Source organism: Dipodomys merriami, unplaced genomic scaffold, assembly GCF_024711535.1.
Source record: "Dipodomys merriami isolate MVZ:Mamm:240054 unplaced genomic scaffold, mDipMer1.0.p SCAF_6, whole genome shotgun sequence".
Lineage (NCBI taxonomy): Eukaryota > Metazoa > Chordata > Mammalia > Rodentia > Heteromyidae > Dipodomys > Dipodomys merriami.
In genome coordinates, this window is record NW_027206179.1 from 61,861,220 (window position 1) to 61,877,284 (window position 16,065).

At 36.8% G+C, this 16,065-nt stretch overlaps 1 protein-coding gene across 2 annotated transcripts in view; it reads right to left on the bottom strand.

Moving 5' to 3' along the window:
* Brca2 (BRCA2 DNA repair associated) overlaps nt 1-15,970 on the bottom strand; it is a 63,881-nt gene extending 47,911 nt beyond the window's left edge. For both annotated transcript variants that reach the window (XM_070003002.1, XM_070003001.1), the window contains exons 1-10: nt 15,887-15,970; nt 15,224-15,329; nt 12,815-13,039; nt 7,978-8,077; nt 6,273-6,322; nt 6,146-6,186; nt 5,227-5,338; nt 3,196-3,245; nt 2,816-2,927; nt 475-1,572 (exon numbers count right to left, since the gene is read on the bottom strand). In XM_070003002.1, the coding sequence (XP_069859103.1) occupies nt 475-1,572; nt 2,816-2,927; nt 3,196-3,245; nt 5,227-5,338; nt 6,146-6,186; nt 6,273-6,322; nt 7,978-8,077; nt 12,815-13,039; nt 15,224-15,290 (1,855 nt within the window). In that variant the 5' untranslated portion in view covers nt 15,291-15,329; nt 15,887-15,970. The remainder of the gene's footprint in view (nt 1-474; nt 1,573-2,815; nt 2,928-3,195; nt 3,246-5,226; nt 5,339-6,145; nt 6,187-6,272; nt 6,323-7,977; nt 8,078-12,814; nt 13,040-15,223; nt 15,330-15,886) is intronic.
* Between the last annotated feature and the right edge of the window lie 95 nt (nt 15,971-16,065).

Consider the following 16,065-nt stretch of genomic DNA (forward strand, 5'->3'; position numbering starts at 1 on the left):
TGGTAGTCAAAAGCTTCAACAACATGTACATGTATACACAATAAGATATACACATTGAGCAGGGCGCCAGTGGCTCATGCCTATAATCCTAGCTACTCAAGAGGCTGAGATCTGAGGATGACAGTTCAAAGCCAGGCTGGGCAAGAAAGTCTGTGAGACTCTTATCTCCAATAAAAACCACTAGAAAACCGGAAGTGGCGCTGTGGCTCAAGCAGCAGAGCGCTCGCCTTGAGCAAAGAGCGCAGGGACAGCACCCAAACCCAGAGTTCAAACTCCACAGCTCATCCCCCACCCAAAAAAAACCCCCAGAAATATAAACATCGAGATGTATTTTGAGATTGGATATAAAGAACACAGAAAAAGCAACAGAAGAAAAGCAGGCAATATGTTTTTAAGATTAAAGAAATTCACATACTGAAACAAATGGACTTCTATAAAACAATATGCACGATTTGGGAAACACAGAAAAGGTACCTGAGTGAGCATCTGTAAATATAAGTGGTGCTTCACACTGGGATGAATGGTTTGTTGGTTCTGACTTCTGCAATTTTTGTGATTTTTTTACTTGACAAGATGTTTCATCATCTATAGCATAAATAAACTTTTTCTTCTTCTTTTTCAAACTGGATATTAAACCCTCAATTTTCAAAGTGACAGAAGTATGAGTGCTAGTGGCTGGGTGTTTTTCACTATCAAGTGAGCTAGGAAATGAATCTGCCTTCTGGGAGCAAATAGCACGTATTTCCATTCCACTTTCAAATGTTCCACTTTCTTCCTTAAAGTTTGTTTTGGTCAGATTACCTGAGAAAACTTCATCAGAAGTCTCTTCAGATGGCTGTCTTATCCTGAATAAAGATTTTTTGATACTTGGAAATGGAGAAATCGTTTGGGAAGTTCCAGGCACCATTTGCTTTACTACAAGAAAGGAATCTTCATGAGATTCAAGCTGTTGCTCTTCATCTCTCTTATATATCAGTGTTTCCTCTTGTAATATCTCTTCTGATTGCGGAAGACTAGAAATATGCAGCAAAGAATTTTCTGTAATAGATGTCATACATTCTTTCTCAGTGTCTATTAAGTTATTTTCTGAATTACCTTGGTCATAAGAAGAAATAGGCAATAGAGGTATTTTTTCCATCTGGGTTCCATTCAGGCCTGAGAGGTTTAGCTGTGACCATTCACAGTCTGAAGATGGTACAGCCTCCTTGGAGGTTTTGTTACTTTCATGGCCAAAGGGATTCTGATTTCCAAAGTTAGTATCTAAAGGATCATCATCACTGGGTTCCACTTCAGATGCAAATGAATATTTATCTTCTTTAACTTGTTTAGCTTTTTCACTGAATTCATCAGTGCTTGTTTCACAGAAAATTTTTTCTCTAGTCTTATCCAATCTTGTCTTTTGTAGATTTCCTGTCCTCTTCTTAGAAAAACATAATGAAAAACTATCTTCTTCAGAAAAATCTGTAACTGTTTCATGTACTTCATCTTCTTGGGTATCTGTCATTGATGTTCTAAAGTCACCTTTATCACTATTGGCTTTACCAAATGAATTCTCTAACACTTTCCCAAATCCTGTTAAAATTTAAAACAAAAAAACCCACGTTAATTACATTTTATAACCATGTAATCTATTTTATTCTCACAATTTTTATCAGAAATAGTAATTTATATCTATATAGAAGTGTGTGTATGTGTGTGTGTATATATGTGTGTGTGTGTATATACATATATATATATATGTATATATATATATATATATATAGAGAGAGAGAGAGAGAGTTATTTTGGATGGTAGTTTTTTTTTTTTGAAAATTACTTATTCTTCTAAATAAACCCAAATGCCAATTTAACTAACCAAATCCTTTTTATTCCTGCTCCAATTGCTAATAATCTCTCATTACCAGCTCTACAGAATTAAATTTTACTTTTTTTGGGTCAGTCATGGGACTTGAACTCTGTCTCTGAGCTGCTCAGCTTAAGTAGAGCACTCTATCATTTGAGCAGTTTTTATTGGAGATAAAAGTCTCATGGACTTTTCTGCCCAGGCTGGCTTTGAACTGCAATCCTCAGATCTCAGCCTCCTGAGTAGCTAGGATTACAGCCATGAGCCATCGATACCCGGAATATATCTGTATTTGTTATATATTTACTTTCTAGTTAGAAAAAAAGGACTATATAGTTTTATTAACTTCAGAAAACTTGAAGTAATAGGTTTTGCTTTTCTGTCACATATTGATTAGTTCTGCCTTAGCATGGCATTTTTAAAAATTTATTTATATTTATTTTTTGCCAATTTTAAATATATTTAAGACACTCCATTTTCCACTTACAATACAGTGCTTTATAAAGTGCAATGTTTATGTATTTCCCTGTGTACATGTTCCATATTCAAGTATTGAGATTGCCCAGTAATTTACTATAGCAGTTTAACTTTTAAAAACTGCTATAGAATAAAATTTATTTATATTTTTTTAGGCAGAGTCTTATTATGTAGACCAGCTGTCCTGGACCTATGAACCTCCTGTTTTAACCTATCAAGTGCTAGGAATAAATAGTGTCACTTAAATAGTTAGTTTCTCTCTTGACTAAGCTGACCACGGTAGTCAATAAAGCACAAGCCTTGTGTTTTCTCTACAAGAAAAAGAATAGCTGGACTCAGGGTGTGGCTCAAGTTGGTAGAGTACCTGCCTGGTAAGCCCAGGGACCTGAGTTCAAGTTCTAATACTAAAAGTGAGACGGAGAAAAGAAAAGCAATGTTGTCAATTAGAAATTATTAAAAAACACTAGTTCAACTAAACAAAATGACAAAACTTACCATGACTGCTAGCTTCTCTTTGATTTTTGTTTTCACTATTGGTTACAGATGGAATGAAATGATAATTTTTCTTCAGACTTTCCTTGTGTTTGGAAAAATAGTTTTTCAAAATCTGCAAAATTATTTTTCAAAATTACCAGTATAAACACTGTCTTTACACAACTGTAAATATACACACATATGTATAGATAAATATACATATATATATGAATGTTATTAAATAAAGAACATAGTTTTGTCAAAAGTACATACAGGGTCAAGTTTAGAGACTTTCTAAAAAGCTTAGGTAAACTATAAATTAGAGAGCAAAAACTGTAGGACAGTTGATTTGTCAAATTATGAGTTCTAACAGTACAATCAATTTGAATATATTTACTTACAACAGTTGGATCATTAGGAAATATAGTTCCAGATGTTTCCTCATCTCTAACTGTAAAATAAATATGAAATTTATCTGTACTGTAATATATAATACGTATTTTAATATATAATATATTTAATATATAATACATATACAAATAAATACATATAATACAGATATAACATATTTAATATATAATACACAAATATTACATATTACAATTGCCACAAAAGCTTACACATTTTTACTTAAAACAATACTGTACTATTTGATTGACACATCTGAAAAAGAATGAAAGGCCAATGAACACAGTTAATAAGCTATATTTATGTCCTTATTACCAGTCACAAAGTGGTAAGAAACAATTGGATGGTAGTCTTACTTTCTGATAAGACTGTCAACAGTGACTCAGAAATCAGATAAAACTGTAATATGACATAAGCTATGTTGGGACTTCAGCATTTATTTAGAGAAGGACAGACTGAAGGCATATTTTATATTAAACAGTACATAGTTTAAAAAATACTTTTCACCTTTATTATTGCTATAAATAACAAAAGTTAAATTACTTCCAGTTAAAAAGAAATCAAATGGAATGTTATTGTGTTAAAATCCTGGTTTAAGTGAAAACTCATGCTCTGAGTACAACCCACAGTAACGTAAAAAAAAAAAGAAAAATATGTATATATATATATATATATATATATATACACACACATATATAAACATGTACATATATATACATATGCATATTATATAGCATAATATATTACTGTGTATATATGCATACATATAAAGATACATATGCTCATATACACAGATATATACTGCATATGTATACACATACAATTAAGTTTTGTAAGTTATACTATATGTAGAAAAGCTGGATAAAGTACAAAATATTGAGTTTGAATCTCAGATAAATATTTAATATGAATTTCAGATAAACTATGAATAATTTTTGAGTATAATTCATGAAATTATATACTAAAAACTAGAATAACTACAGAGAAATATGGTAAACCTAACTATGTGATATATTTTTTCTTTTTATTTCACTTTAGAAACAAAAATAGGTATGTGATAAATTTCATAACTATTAGTGCCATGCTCTACAATTTGATAAACAATGATCTAGCTCAGAATCTTCTGAGTGAAATAATGGAGTTAGTAAATACTGTTTTTCTCATTATACAATTTTTCATGCCTTGCCTATAAACTATGAGGTGTTTATTTCAATAAACTTCCAAATACTAACTCATGCTCTAATCACATTTACAGATATTAAAAAAACATATACATGTTTAATTTTATAAAATTACAAAACAACAATCAATCTTTCACATATTAAGTCCTGATTTGTCAAATTGCAAGTGCTCATAAATTTTACCTTATTTATAGGAGGAAATATTTTTAGATCCTTCTAAGTTAATGAAATAATTTATTAACTGACTCGTTCCATATTCTAAATGTCTAAAACTTGGCAATGAAATTTAAAGTAGATTCACTTGCATAGAGTTGTTTAATGCCACCTATGTGTTAAGAAACTATGGTGAGCCTGCATTGAGTTTAATCAAGTACAAAAAATGAGTAAAATTAACATTTCAGATGACATACAGATGTGTAAATAATTGTGAAATTTAAGTTATCAATTCAGTACTACTGGCAATATAGATCAATAGGGTAGATTTTTAAGTGAAGAGAGCAAAGCTTATTGAAGTTTTTTAATATTTAAAGTATCAAAATTATTTATAAAAGAAAATAATTACATAAAGTTTTAGTTCTTAAATGCTTAGATATGGAGGTAAACGAGTATGCATTATTACAGATCAAGGACAATGTTGAATATTTTACTTCTATAGAACACTACTTAATATATATGATTAATAACATTTCACATGAAATAGAATGAAATTAGAAACTATCAAAAATTCATCAAGACAGTTTTATCTAATTTTTTTCATATTTTCCTCTCAATGTAAGCATTAGATATGACAATTTGTCAGCCTTGTCTACTCTTTCTTATACAATGCACATTTGCTATTATTACCTATGAGCACAGTAGAACTAAGGGTTGGTGGGGTAGCTAAAGAACTTGACCAAGACATATCAGGATCTACTTCAACTCCTAGACTTTCAGAAATGTGTTTTGGCTTCTTATCCTAGAAAGACAGACAGCAGTTCATTTATTTCATAGAAATACGATAATTTAAAACATTGTTTCACTTAATGGTAGAATGCTCGCCTAGCATGCATGAAGTCCTAGGTTTGATTCCTCAATACCACATCAATAGAAAAAGCTGGAAGTGGTGCTGTGGCTCAAGTGGTAGAGTGTTAGCCTTGAGCACAAAGAAGCTCAGGGACAGTGCCCAGGCCCTGAGTTCAAGCCCCAGGACTGGCAAAAAAAACCCCAAACAAACAACAAAACAAAACAAAACATCATCAACAACAACAAAAAAGTTTTATTTATTATTATTTTTTTGGTTCCGGGGCTTGAACTCAGAATCTTGTGTTCTTGTTTGGCTTATGTACTCAAAGCTGGCACAGTAACACTTGAGCCAGAGCTCCACTTTCGAAATTTTGTTAACTGGAGATAAGAGTCCCAAGGACTTTTATGTCCCTGCTGGCTTCCAGAAACAATCTTCAGATCTCAGTCTCCTGAGTAGCTAGGTTTACAGGGGTGGGCCAGAAGTAATTACACTTTATTCATCATTTGCTAAATGCATATGAGATACAATATGCTAGGTACAAACCTCCAAATCTCAGAGTAAAACTATTATCTCATCAGATAAAGATATTATCTCATTACCAAATTCTCAATTGAGCGCTTTGGTGCATACCTGGAATCCTAGCACAAACTAGACGATTGAGGAAGTTTCAGGCCAGCCTAGGCTATGAAGCAAGACTGTCTCAATAACAAAACAAAATCTCAATTGGTGCATTATAAATAATGCAAGAAAAATATTTACCTTCACAAGCTTTGGTGTATAAAGTAAACTCCCACATACCACTAGGGGTGGAAAAAAAGAAAATTATTAATTTCATTTTATTGACATTTCTATGATTCTAAGAATGAAGTTTTGGCTTTAAACATACCTGACTTTTCTCTCTGTGGTGTGACAAGTGTACATCGTAGAGCAAGAGGACTAAACAAAATGAAATTCCTCGGATTAAAAGAATAATAGTAAAAGAGACAAAATGCTAACCTTATTTTTTCCCAAAGATACTTACTCATATAAAATGCTGGAATTATGGCACTTTCATATATATTTTTTATCTGTCTTTTTTTTTTTTTTTTAAGTACAAAGTACCTCACACTTGCTAGGCAGGCATTCTGAGATCTGATAGCCTCCAGCCCTCACTTTTTTTTTAATCCTAATTTTTTTAAAAAAGGAAATCTCTCATGAAGAAAGTAAGCCATCATGTTGTTTAAAATACTGATTGACAGTGGGGCACCGGTGGCTTACACCTGTAATCCTAGCTACTCAGGAGGCCGAGATCTGAGATCATGGTTCAAAGCCAGCTTGGGCAAGAAAGTCCGTGAGACTCTTATCTCCAATCAACCACCAAAAAACTGGAAGTGGTGCTATGGCTCAAGTGGTAGTGCGCTAGCCTTGAGCTGAAGAGCTGAGGGAAAGTGCCCAGGCCCATAGTGCAAGACCCACAACTGACAAAACAAAAAAACACTGATTGAAAGCAGTATGTGTAGGTAGATTTTTTTTAAATTATGAAAGTGAATCTAAAATATATCATGTTCCATCAAAAGATTCAAAGTATACAAATCATTACTGTTAAACTAATATTTAAGTACTTACTGCTGTTTATCATGAATATTTTTGTTACTTAGGAAGTCACCAAGTAAACTGGGCACTGGTGCTCACGCCTATAATCTTAACTACTTGAGAGCTGAGATCCTGAGGATTGTAGGTCGAGACTAGACTTCAGGGAAAAAAGTTACAGATTTTCTGAAATAATAGTTGGGTGTAGTGGTCTGTCATCCCAGCTATGATAGAAGCAAAAAAAATAGGATATTCTTGGATTAGATGTGCACCTAGCCAGAAAGTGAGACACTATCTTAAAAATATTCAAAGAGCAAAAGAGCTACTATGGAATGTTAAGTAGAGTGCTTGTCTAGTAAATATATTACAAGGAAAACTAAGTAAATGTTTGTTTTTTTCTTTGATAACACTACTGGGGCTCAAACTCCAGATCTGAGGCTCTCAGTTAGCTTTCTGCTCCCACCAACTGAGCTACATGTTCATTTCTAGCTTTTTATTAATTAATTTTTGTTTGATAGGATGGCTCTGAACCTCTTCTCAGCTTCCTAAGAAACTAGGATTATAGATGTGAGCTACTGGTGCTGAGCAAATATGTTTTTCCTGCGTGCGTGTGTGTGTGTGTGTGTGTGTGTTTCCTTCGCGGGTGTGTGTGTGTGTGTGTGTGTTTCCTTCAGGGGTATGTGTGTGTTAGAGCAAGCATGAGGCACTGTATCATCCAGCATCATAAAATATACAATATTGAACTAAAGCAATCAACTGAAAAGACAACTTAAACATAGAAGATCTTCCATCAGGCACTCAGCCAAAATAATTCGGATGAAAATTAGATTCATTTCTATGAAACAAATATGTTGGCAAATGTTTTACTTAAAAACTATAATATACAAGTTGGTATAAGAGAAGGGGTGACATTGTCCTCCCAAAAACGCACTCCTTACTCGACTTATGTAACTGTAACCCCTCTGCATATCACTTTTGTAATAACAATAAATAAAAAAACTAAAATAAAAGCTGCACCATACCTTTCAGTGAGACAGGAATTAAGAGATGGACTGGTAACATCAATTATGTGTTCCACTTTAGTGTGGCAATTTTTATGTTCATTATTGGCAATATCCTTTCCTGAAAGAGTACATACAATTCAGTATGTATACACACACATACTTTGAATTTTGAGTTGTCATTTTTTAAAAAGTACTTAAAAACAAAATGTCTCATCTATACTTAGAAGGTGAATATATGGGGGAATTGATTCTTCCAAAAGAGGGATGTCTCAAGAGATTTTTCCCCCATTATATATCCATTATATAAGCCCGGAATGCTCAAGGCTCTCTGGGCTTCTGCTTCCAAGAGTTCATGATTTAGTAAGCATTCATGCAGAATACCAAGTAGGAAAAGGATATATCCTACTATTAAGTTTCATACTGTACCATGGTATCACATGGATGATATGATCAGGGGAAAAAATATGAACTGAAAACCATCCAAAGTATCAGATCTGACCTCATCCAGGAAACTGTAACCACTAAGGTGAGAGTAAGGACCTGTCCCTTCCATGTATCATACATTATTCCCAATTTTCCTATTAGTTTGAGTTTCTGTGAGGCTATATCTCATCACTCTATCACTAGCAACTACAACAATCCATCATGCTATGGTCATTCTGCAAATACTGGCTGAATCAGTAAGTTAATATCAGAGGATGTTAGTTACAGACAGCAACACACAATGATTCCATTCTTATTGAATCTATTTCTAAGACAATAAAGCACAGACAGAATTTCCAATAGCTTTAGAAATCTCACTATCATATCCAATTTTGTAATTTTCAGCATTCCTATGTTCCTAGGATATATTCGAGGATATCAGAGTCTCCAGAGCTTTAAGTACTTATTCATGTTTTTACTACTTATTGGTGACTACATATTTGATACCTGAACAAGTTACAAAGTTTTTGCCAGGAAATAAAAGAAGCAAACTGTTAAAAAAAACAGTTGCTTTAACTAGCCCTATAGTTTCTGAAGAATCTTTGAGAAAATAAAATGCATCAATGTTATTAAAGTAAAATGAAGACCAAATTAACTCAAAACTATCTTTTTTTTTTTTTTTTTTTGGGTCCGGTCGTGGGGCCTAAACTCTGGGCCTGGGCGCTGTCCCTCAGCTCTTCAGCTCAAGGCTAGCACTCTACCACCTGAGCCACAATACCACTTCCAGCTTTTTTCTTTTTGCTTATGTGGTGCTGAGGAATCGAACCCAGGGCCTCATGCATGAAAGGCAAGCATTCTTACCACTGAGCCACCTTCCCAGCCCCTAACTCAAAACTATCTTAAGTAGCAAATTTTCTCATTATATTCTCATTTCTCAAATAACACATTTTGATGAGGTTAATCTGGACCCTAATGCTATTTATGATTCACAAATAGCTTGGGCTAACAAGTACATATCAGTTTTATTGAATAGGGTCTTGTGAACTTTTTTGTACAGGCTGGCATTAAAACTCGTCTCTGCCACCAGAGTAGGTAGGATTACAGGCATGAAATTCCACACATGGCTTTCAATCTCCCCTTTGACATATCACTCAGTATCTTTCTTTTTTTTGTCGGTTGTAGGGCCTGAACTCTGGACCTAGGCGCTGTCCCTCAGCTCTTCAGCTGAAGGTTAGTGCTCTATCACTTGAGCCACAGCACTCCTTCTGGCTTTTTCTGCTTATGTGGTGCTGAGGAATCGAACCTGAGCCTCATGCATGCAAGGCAAGCACTCTACCATTGAGCCACCTTTCCAGCCTCTTTAATAGGATTTTGATGTAAACATAATAAAAACTAGCTAGGCCACATTTTTCTTTTTTTTAAGATATGCCTTTAGTGATATTGGGAATTGACCTAACATGTTCTAGAAAAGTGCTCTACCACTTCAGCTACAACTCCAAGCCTTTGGTTTTTATTTTTCAGACAGGGTGTCACTACCTTTTTGCATAGGCTGACCTTGAACTCTAGTTGCTCCAACCTCTACCTCCTCACCAACTAGGATTACACTTATGCACTATCATAGACAACTCAATAAAAGGTTTAAAAGAATTGAGCCAAGTTGGGCATGGTGATGCATATCTAATTCTAGCACTTGGAAGGCTGAGTCAAAAGATCTTGAGTTTGAAGCCAGCATGAGTTACATCAAGAATTCCTGTCTAAAAACAAAAAGAAAAATACCAATAATAAAAATCCAAAACAGTGACAACACCAAATGTTAATAAGGGAAGCTGATGGGCTGGGAAGGTGGCTCAGTGGTAGAGTGCTTGCCTTGCATGCCTGAGGCCCTGGGTTTGATTCCTCAGCACCACATAAGCAAAAAGAAAAAAGCCGGAAGTGGCGCTGTGGCTCAAGTGGTAGAGTGCTAGCCTTGAGCTGAAGAGCTGAAGGACAGCACCCAGGCCCAGAGTTCAGGCCCCATAACCTGACCCAAAAATAAAAAATAAAAAAATAAGGGAAGCTGAGAGTAATAGGAACTTTAATTCACTTCTTAATAGAACACAAATAATATACCTACATTAGAAGACAGTTTACAGTTCCATTTTAAAATAGTACTGGTATAACTCAGGACCTCACTCTTGCTAAACAGCTATTCCATCACTTAAGTCATTCCTCCAGCACCTTTTTACATAGTATTTTTTGAGGTAGGGACTCACTTTATGCCCAGATCAGCCTGGGCTGCAATCCTACTTAGGTTTTTCCATGTCCCTGGGGATGGATGATAAGTGCATGCTGAGCTCAGACATTGAATGAAACAGAATTTTCTTTTCTTTTCTTTTTTTTTTGTCCATCATGGGGCTTGAACTCTGGGCCTGGGCGCTGTCCCTCATCTCTTCAGCTCAAGGCTAGTGCTCTACCACTTGAGCCACAGCACCACTTTTGGTTTTCTGAGTGGTTTATTGGAGATAAGAGTCTCACAGACTTTTCCTGCCCGGGCTGGCTTTGAACCATGATCCCCACATCTCAGCCTTCTGAGTAGCTAGGATTACAGGTGTGACATACTGGCGCCCGGCTTGAAACAGAATTTTCTATTTAATATTTTCAAACTGCATTTGACGGGGGAAGAGGGGTTAATAACATACTCCCAATGATAATGTCAATCTTCCCTTCCTATAATAAATCCTTAGTTTAAAAGATAAGGTCGGGCTGGGAAGGTGGCTCAGTGGTAGACTGCTTGCCTTGCATGTGTGAGGCCCTGAGTTGGATTCCTCAGCACTACATAAGCAGAAAAAGCCAGAAATGGCCCTGTGGCTCAGATGGTAGAGTGCTAGCCTTGAGCCTTGAGCTGATGAGCTGAGGGATAGCACCCAGGCCCAGAGTTCAGGCCCCAGGCAGAAGAGAAAAAAAAAAAAAAAGATAAGGTTTTAGCCAGGTGCTGGTAGTCTCATGCCTATAAACCTAGCTACGCAGGAGGCTCAGATCTGAGGATTGTGGTTTGAAGCCAGCCCAGAGAGGAAAGTCTGTGAGACTTTTATCTTCACTAAACTACCAGAACAGTTGGAAGTGGAGCTGTGGCTCAAATGGCAATATGCAAACTTTCAGCAAAAGCAGCTCAGGGACAGCACCCAGGACAGGAGCACATGAGCACACACATATGTACATACACACAGGCATACATACACACCACAGGGTTTTGTCCCCAGAGACTCTAAAGACTAAGACCTGCAATCTACCCTATCAACTAGCATTCCATATAATTCTGAGGGCATTAGATTTTGAAAACATGTCTCCAAAGACTGCTACTAGTCAAATTTCTAAAGGAAAATATATGAAGCTTATAAATATTTCCCAAATACAGTATGTATTTCAGTGGATATCTAATGGCATATAAGAAAATAATTTGCTATTACCCATTCCTCATGATGTATACCACTTGGTAGCTAATGGCATATAAAAAGCCATTACCTATTTCCTCATATATGTACTTCCAAGTGCCATATGCTATAACTGCTTCTGTCTGCTTCTTTCACTAGAAAGACAAAGCAAACAGACTATTTCTCAAAAGCAGAGGTCAGGAAACAGAACTGAAAGATGACTATATAAACTAGTTAGAGAAAAGATAGGAAAAAAGTTGTGGGCAGTGGTAACAATACGTACAAAGAGGCAGAGAGCCTACCTTACCCTAATATTATTTGTTCTCTTCCTTCTCAAATCTATTTGTACTTTAAAACAATTATTTCTTTTGATATGTAGTACAGTTAACTTTATGCTATATTTTATTTGTATACTTTATTTATATACTTATTTTTATTCCCTGTACTTCCAAAGAAAGGGAAAATAGTTTGATTATGTCAAGTAGGTAAAGAAATACTGCAATAAGTACCACCTTATTACATAATTGCCACCCTGGTCAAAGAAACTGTCACCAAAATAAAAGATATAGCAAAGTGAATATCGATCCCACTACCACAGCTTAATTAACATCAATCCAAGTCATGCTTTCCTCATCACTGGGCTCCATACTGGGAATATAATTAAAGGTCTGGAATTTGTTAGGCAAATATTCTATCACTTGATGCATTCCCCCAGTTGAATACTTTTTTTTTTCCAGTAAAAAAGATGTTATCTATTAAATCTCAGGTGGCAGGAGGGAAGAAAAAAAAAAGAACATTAAGTACCTAAATTATTTCATTGGGTTAAATTATTCATCTGTTATTATTTCCAGGCATCATTTTCACCATCTCCATTTTTTAGGCAGGGATAAAATGGTTTGCACAACACAACAAGGTTAATGACAGAGCAGAAATCTGAACACAGGTTCACTCAATTCCTGGTTCACAAGTTCCCCCAGTCTACAACACACCCATTTACTTACCCACGTCTAATCAATATTTACCTAATTCTTTTAAAGGAGATGGCTGTACTCTCAGGGTTTGACCTTGTTCTTTGAATGCTATTGGGGTTGAAGCCAACTGATAAAAAGGTTTCCTCTGTGGTGTTTTAAATGAGTTCGGTTCATAACTGTTAATTTTATATTCAGATTCATCTGCATATTCAGAATTATAGGGTGGAGCTTCTGAAGAAAGTTCTTCAAACCAATTAAGGCTTATGGGTCCTAAATCTGTAATAAATAAATAAAAATCCATCTTAATTTTAATCAACTACAATATACAGAGTTGCAATTTCTAATTCATAACACCAATCTTGGAAGTAATCATGGCATGATGTTACAATATGGACAGGGCTATCAAAATATCTAGAAGTTTTACTCAAAGTTCAAGACTAAATAAACTACCAAAGAACTGGAAACTTAAAATTCTCCTCTTTCCAATTACCTGCATGAGATTAGATTTTCTTAATATTCATACAACAATAAACTGCAAGGTATGCCTAGTAGCTCACATTTATAATCATTAATACTTGGGAGACAGAGATTGGGAGGATAGTGATTAGAGACCATTCTTGGTTAAAAGTTTGAGATCTCATCGTAACCAAAAAGTTGGGTTTGGTGGCATAAGCTTGTCATCCCAGATCTGTGACAATCAGTAACAGAAGAACTGAAATACAGATTTAACTTTAAGAAAAACCTTGAAATGCTATTTCAAAAATAACCAAAAGAGGCTGGGAATGTGGCTTGGTGGTAGAGTGCTTGCCTAGCATGCACAAAGCCCTGGGTTTGATTCCTCAGTACCACATAAGCAGAAAAAGTGAGAAGAGGTGCTGTGGCTCAAGTGGAAGAGTGCTTAGCCTTGAGCAAAAGAAGCTCAAGGACAGGGCCTAGGCCCTGAGTTCAAGCCCCAGGACTGGGAAGAAAAATAACCAAAAGCTGACAAGCCCTGTGGCTCATGATTTAACTCTAGCTATTAAGGAGGCTAAGGTCTGAAGAGTAAGCTTCAATAAAATCCTTGGGAAGACAAATCAGTCTCTCATCTCCAAATAACTAGTAAAATAATGGAAGTAGAGGAGACTGGCTCAAGTGGTGGAGTGAGGCCCTGAGTTCAAAGCCCAGTACCAGTACCAAAAACAAACTAACAACAAAGGTGTAATACACAAGTGCTGAGATGTGACTAGGTGGTAGAATGCTTGTCAAGGAAGCACAAAGTCTTGAGTATTACCAAACATCAGTATTACCAAGAAAAACAAAGTATAAACAGTCGCAGATATAGATATGAGAATTCAATTGTCATCTAAATTTTCAATTCTGAGGGAAATTTTAAGTCCACAATTTTATACATAACCAAATGTCACTGGTTAGAAAAGGTTAAAAAAATTGTTTTGGACCTTTAAATGTTCAGAACAATCCAGGTGTCCGAGGCTCACACCTGTAATCCCAGTTAATCAGAAGGCTAAAATCTGAGGATCCTAATTAGAAGCCTGTCTGGGTAGGAAAGTCTGTGAGACTCATTTCCAACTAATCAACAAGAAGCTGTAACTGAGAGTGCCAGCCGTAAGCAAAAAAGTTAAGGGATAGCATCTAGGTTGAATTCAAACAAGTGCTGGCAGGCACATATAAACACACAGGCTCAGGACAAGCCTGGTATTGGGGTACATGCTTGTAATTTCAATACTGGGAAGGAGGCAGCAGGAGAATCAAGAGCTCAATCCCAGCCAGAACTCTGTAGGGAATTCCAGGTCAGCTTGGGCTTCAATAGTGAGACTGATTCAAAAAACAAAGGTAGATAATGATAGAAAGGGTGAGATTGACTGGAATATATTGTAAACTTGTGGAAATGTACTGATGAAATCCCCTTCTGTACAATTAATGTAAGCTAATAAGCTCTTAGTTTTAATTCCTAGCATGAAAAGCTAGAAATTCCTCTTTCCATGTATCAAAGGATGAAACCAAAAAGATTTGATAGTATCTGCTATTTAGAAACAGTATAAATGCTTCTGATTTACTAGCAGTATTTGACAAACAGGTCTTCCCACCGCTAGCTAAGGGGCCAGTCCCCTTCTTATATTGTTTCCAGTGAACAGAAGCATTTCCGATTCCATAAAAATAGCTTACAATGTAAAGCAAGGTGTGAAATATTAAGTTCTTTGTAGCAATTATTCATCATGTGGCCTGAACTCTGGGCCTGGGTGCTGTCCCTCAGCTCTTCAGCTCAAGGCTAGCGCTCTACCACTTGAGCCACAGCGCCACTTTTCGGCTTTTTCTGCTTTTGTGGTGCTGAGGAATCGAAACCAGGGCCTCATGCATAGGAGGCCAGCACTCTACCACTCAGCCAACTTCCCAGCCCTTATTTTTCTAAGAACATATTCTCTGTGTCGTTTATCAAGTTTCATTTAAGAAAAATATTAATACCTGCTTTGCTGCATTGTGTCTTAAAAATTTCAAAAAATGTTGGCCTCCCTGGGGATTCAATAGGCATTTTTCTCTGTGGTATTTCTCCAATGCTTGGTTACCAAGTCTGCAAAAGAGAAGATAAAAATACTCTTGACACGGATGCGTTTCTTGGGTGAGAGAATGAAATAAAATCAGCACTGGTAAGCTGGTCCTCAGTGAAACATTTACTAAGTCCCAGCTTTGAGCTTTAAAACAGAAACGGCGAGGATGGCCGATATTCTGCAATCGTCCTGTCCAATCAGGGAATCGTTAGTCACATTAACCCCCAGAACAGGGGACCATAATTTTAGCTAGCTGTCTTATGGGGGAGGGGGCGGGGGCTGGTGGCTGCACTGTCGCAGAGGGCCCTAGACGTTATTTGGGAACTCTCAGTCAGAAAATGGTGAATATTGAAATGTACTGGTGTTAGGGAAGGCAGAAACAGGGCGCCGAGGAGAAATTTCAGAACGGGACAACTGTGACGGCTGGCGCTGAGCTCGGGCGGCCCACCCTGGGCCCAAGGGTCGCCGGACCCCAGAGGTGGGCCGCACCCCGGTCACACGGGGCGGCTCCCACCCAGGGGCGCGCGAGGCTCGGCCCGGCTCCAAAGACACGCCCGTCCCCTCCCCACACATCACGAACCCACACTCCGGAGGTCCCGGCTCTTTTGTGAGGGGAGGGGTGGTGGTGGGGGCCGGAACAGCTGACAAAAACCGCGCTCGCACAGCTTCTCTCGCCGAGCCACCAAACACCCGGACCCCACAGCTCCGCCTCCGCCGCCTCATCGCGGAGCCGCGCGCCAAAAAGCCCGCGCTGGTCCT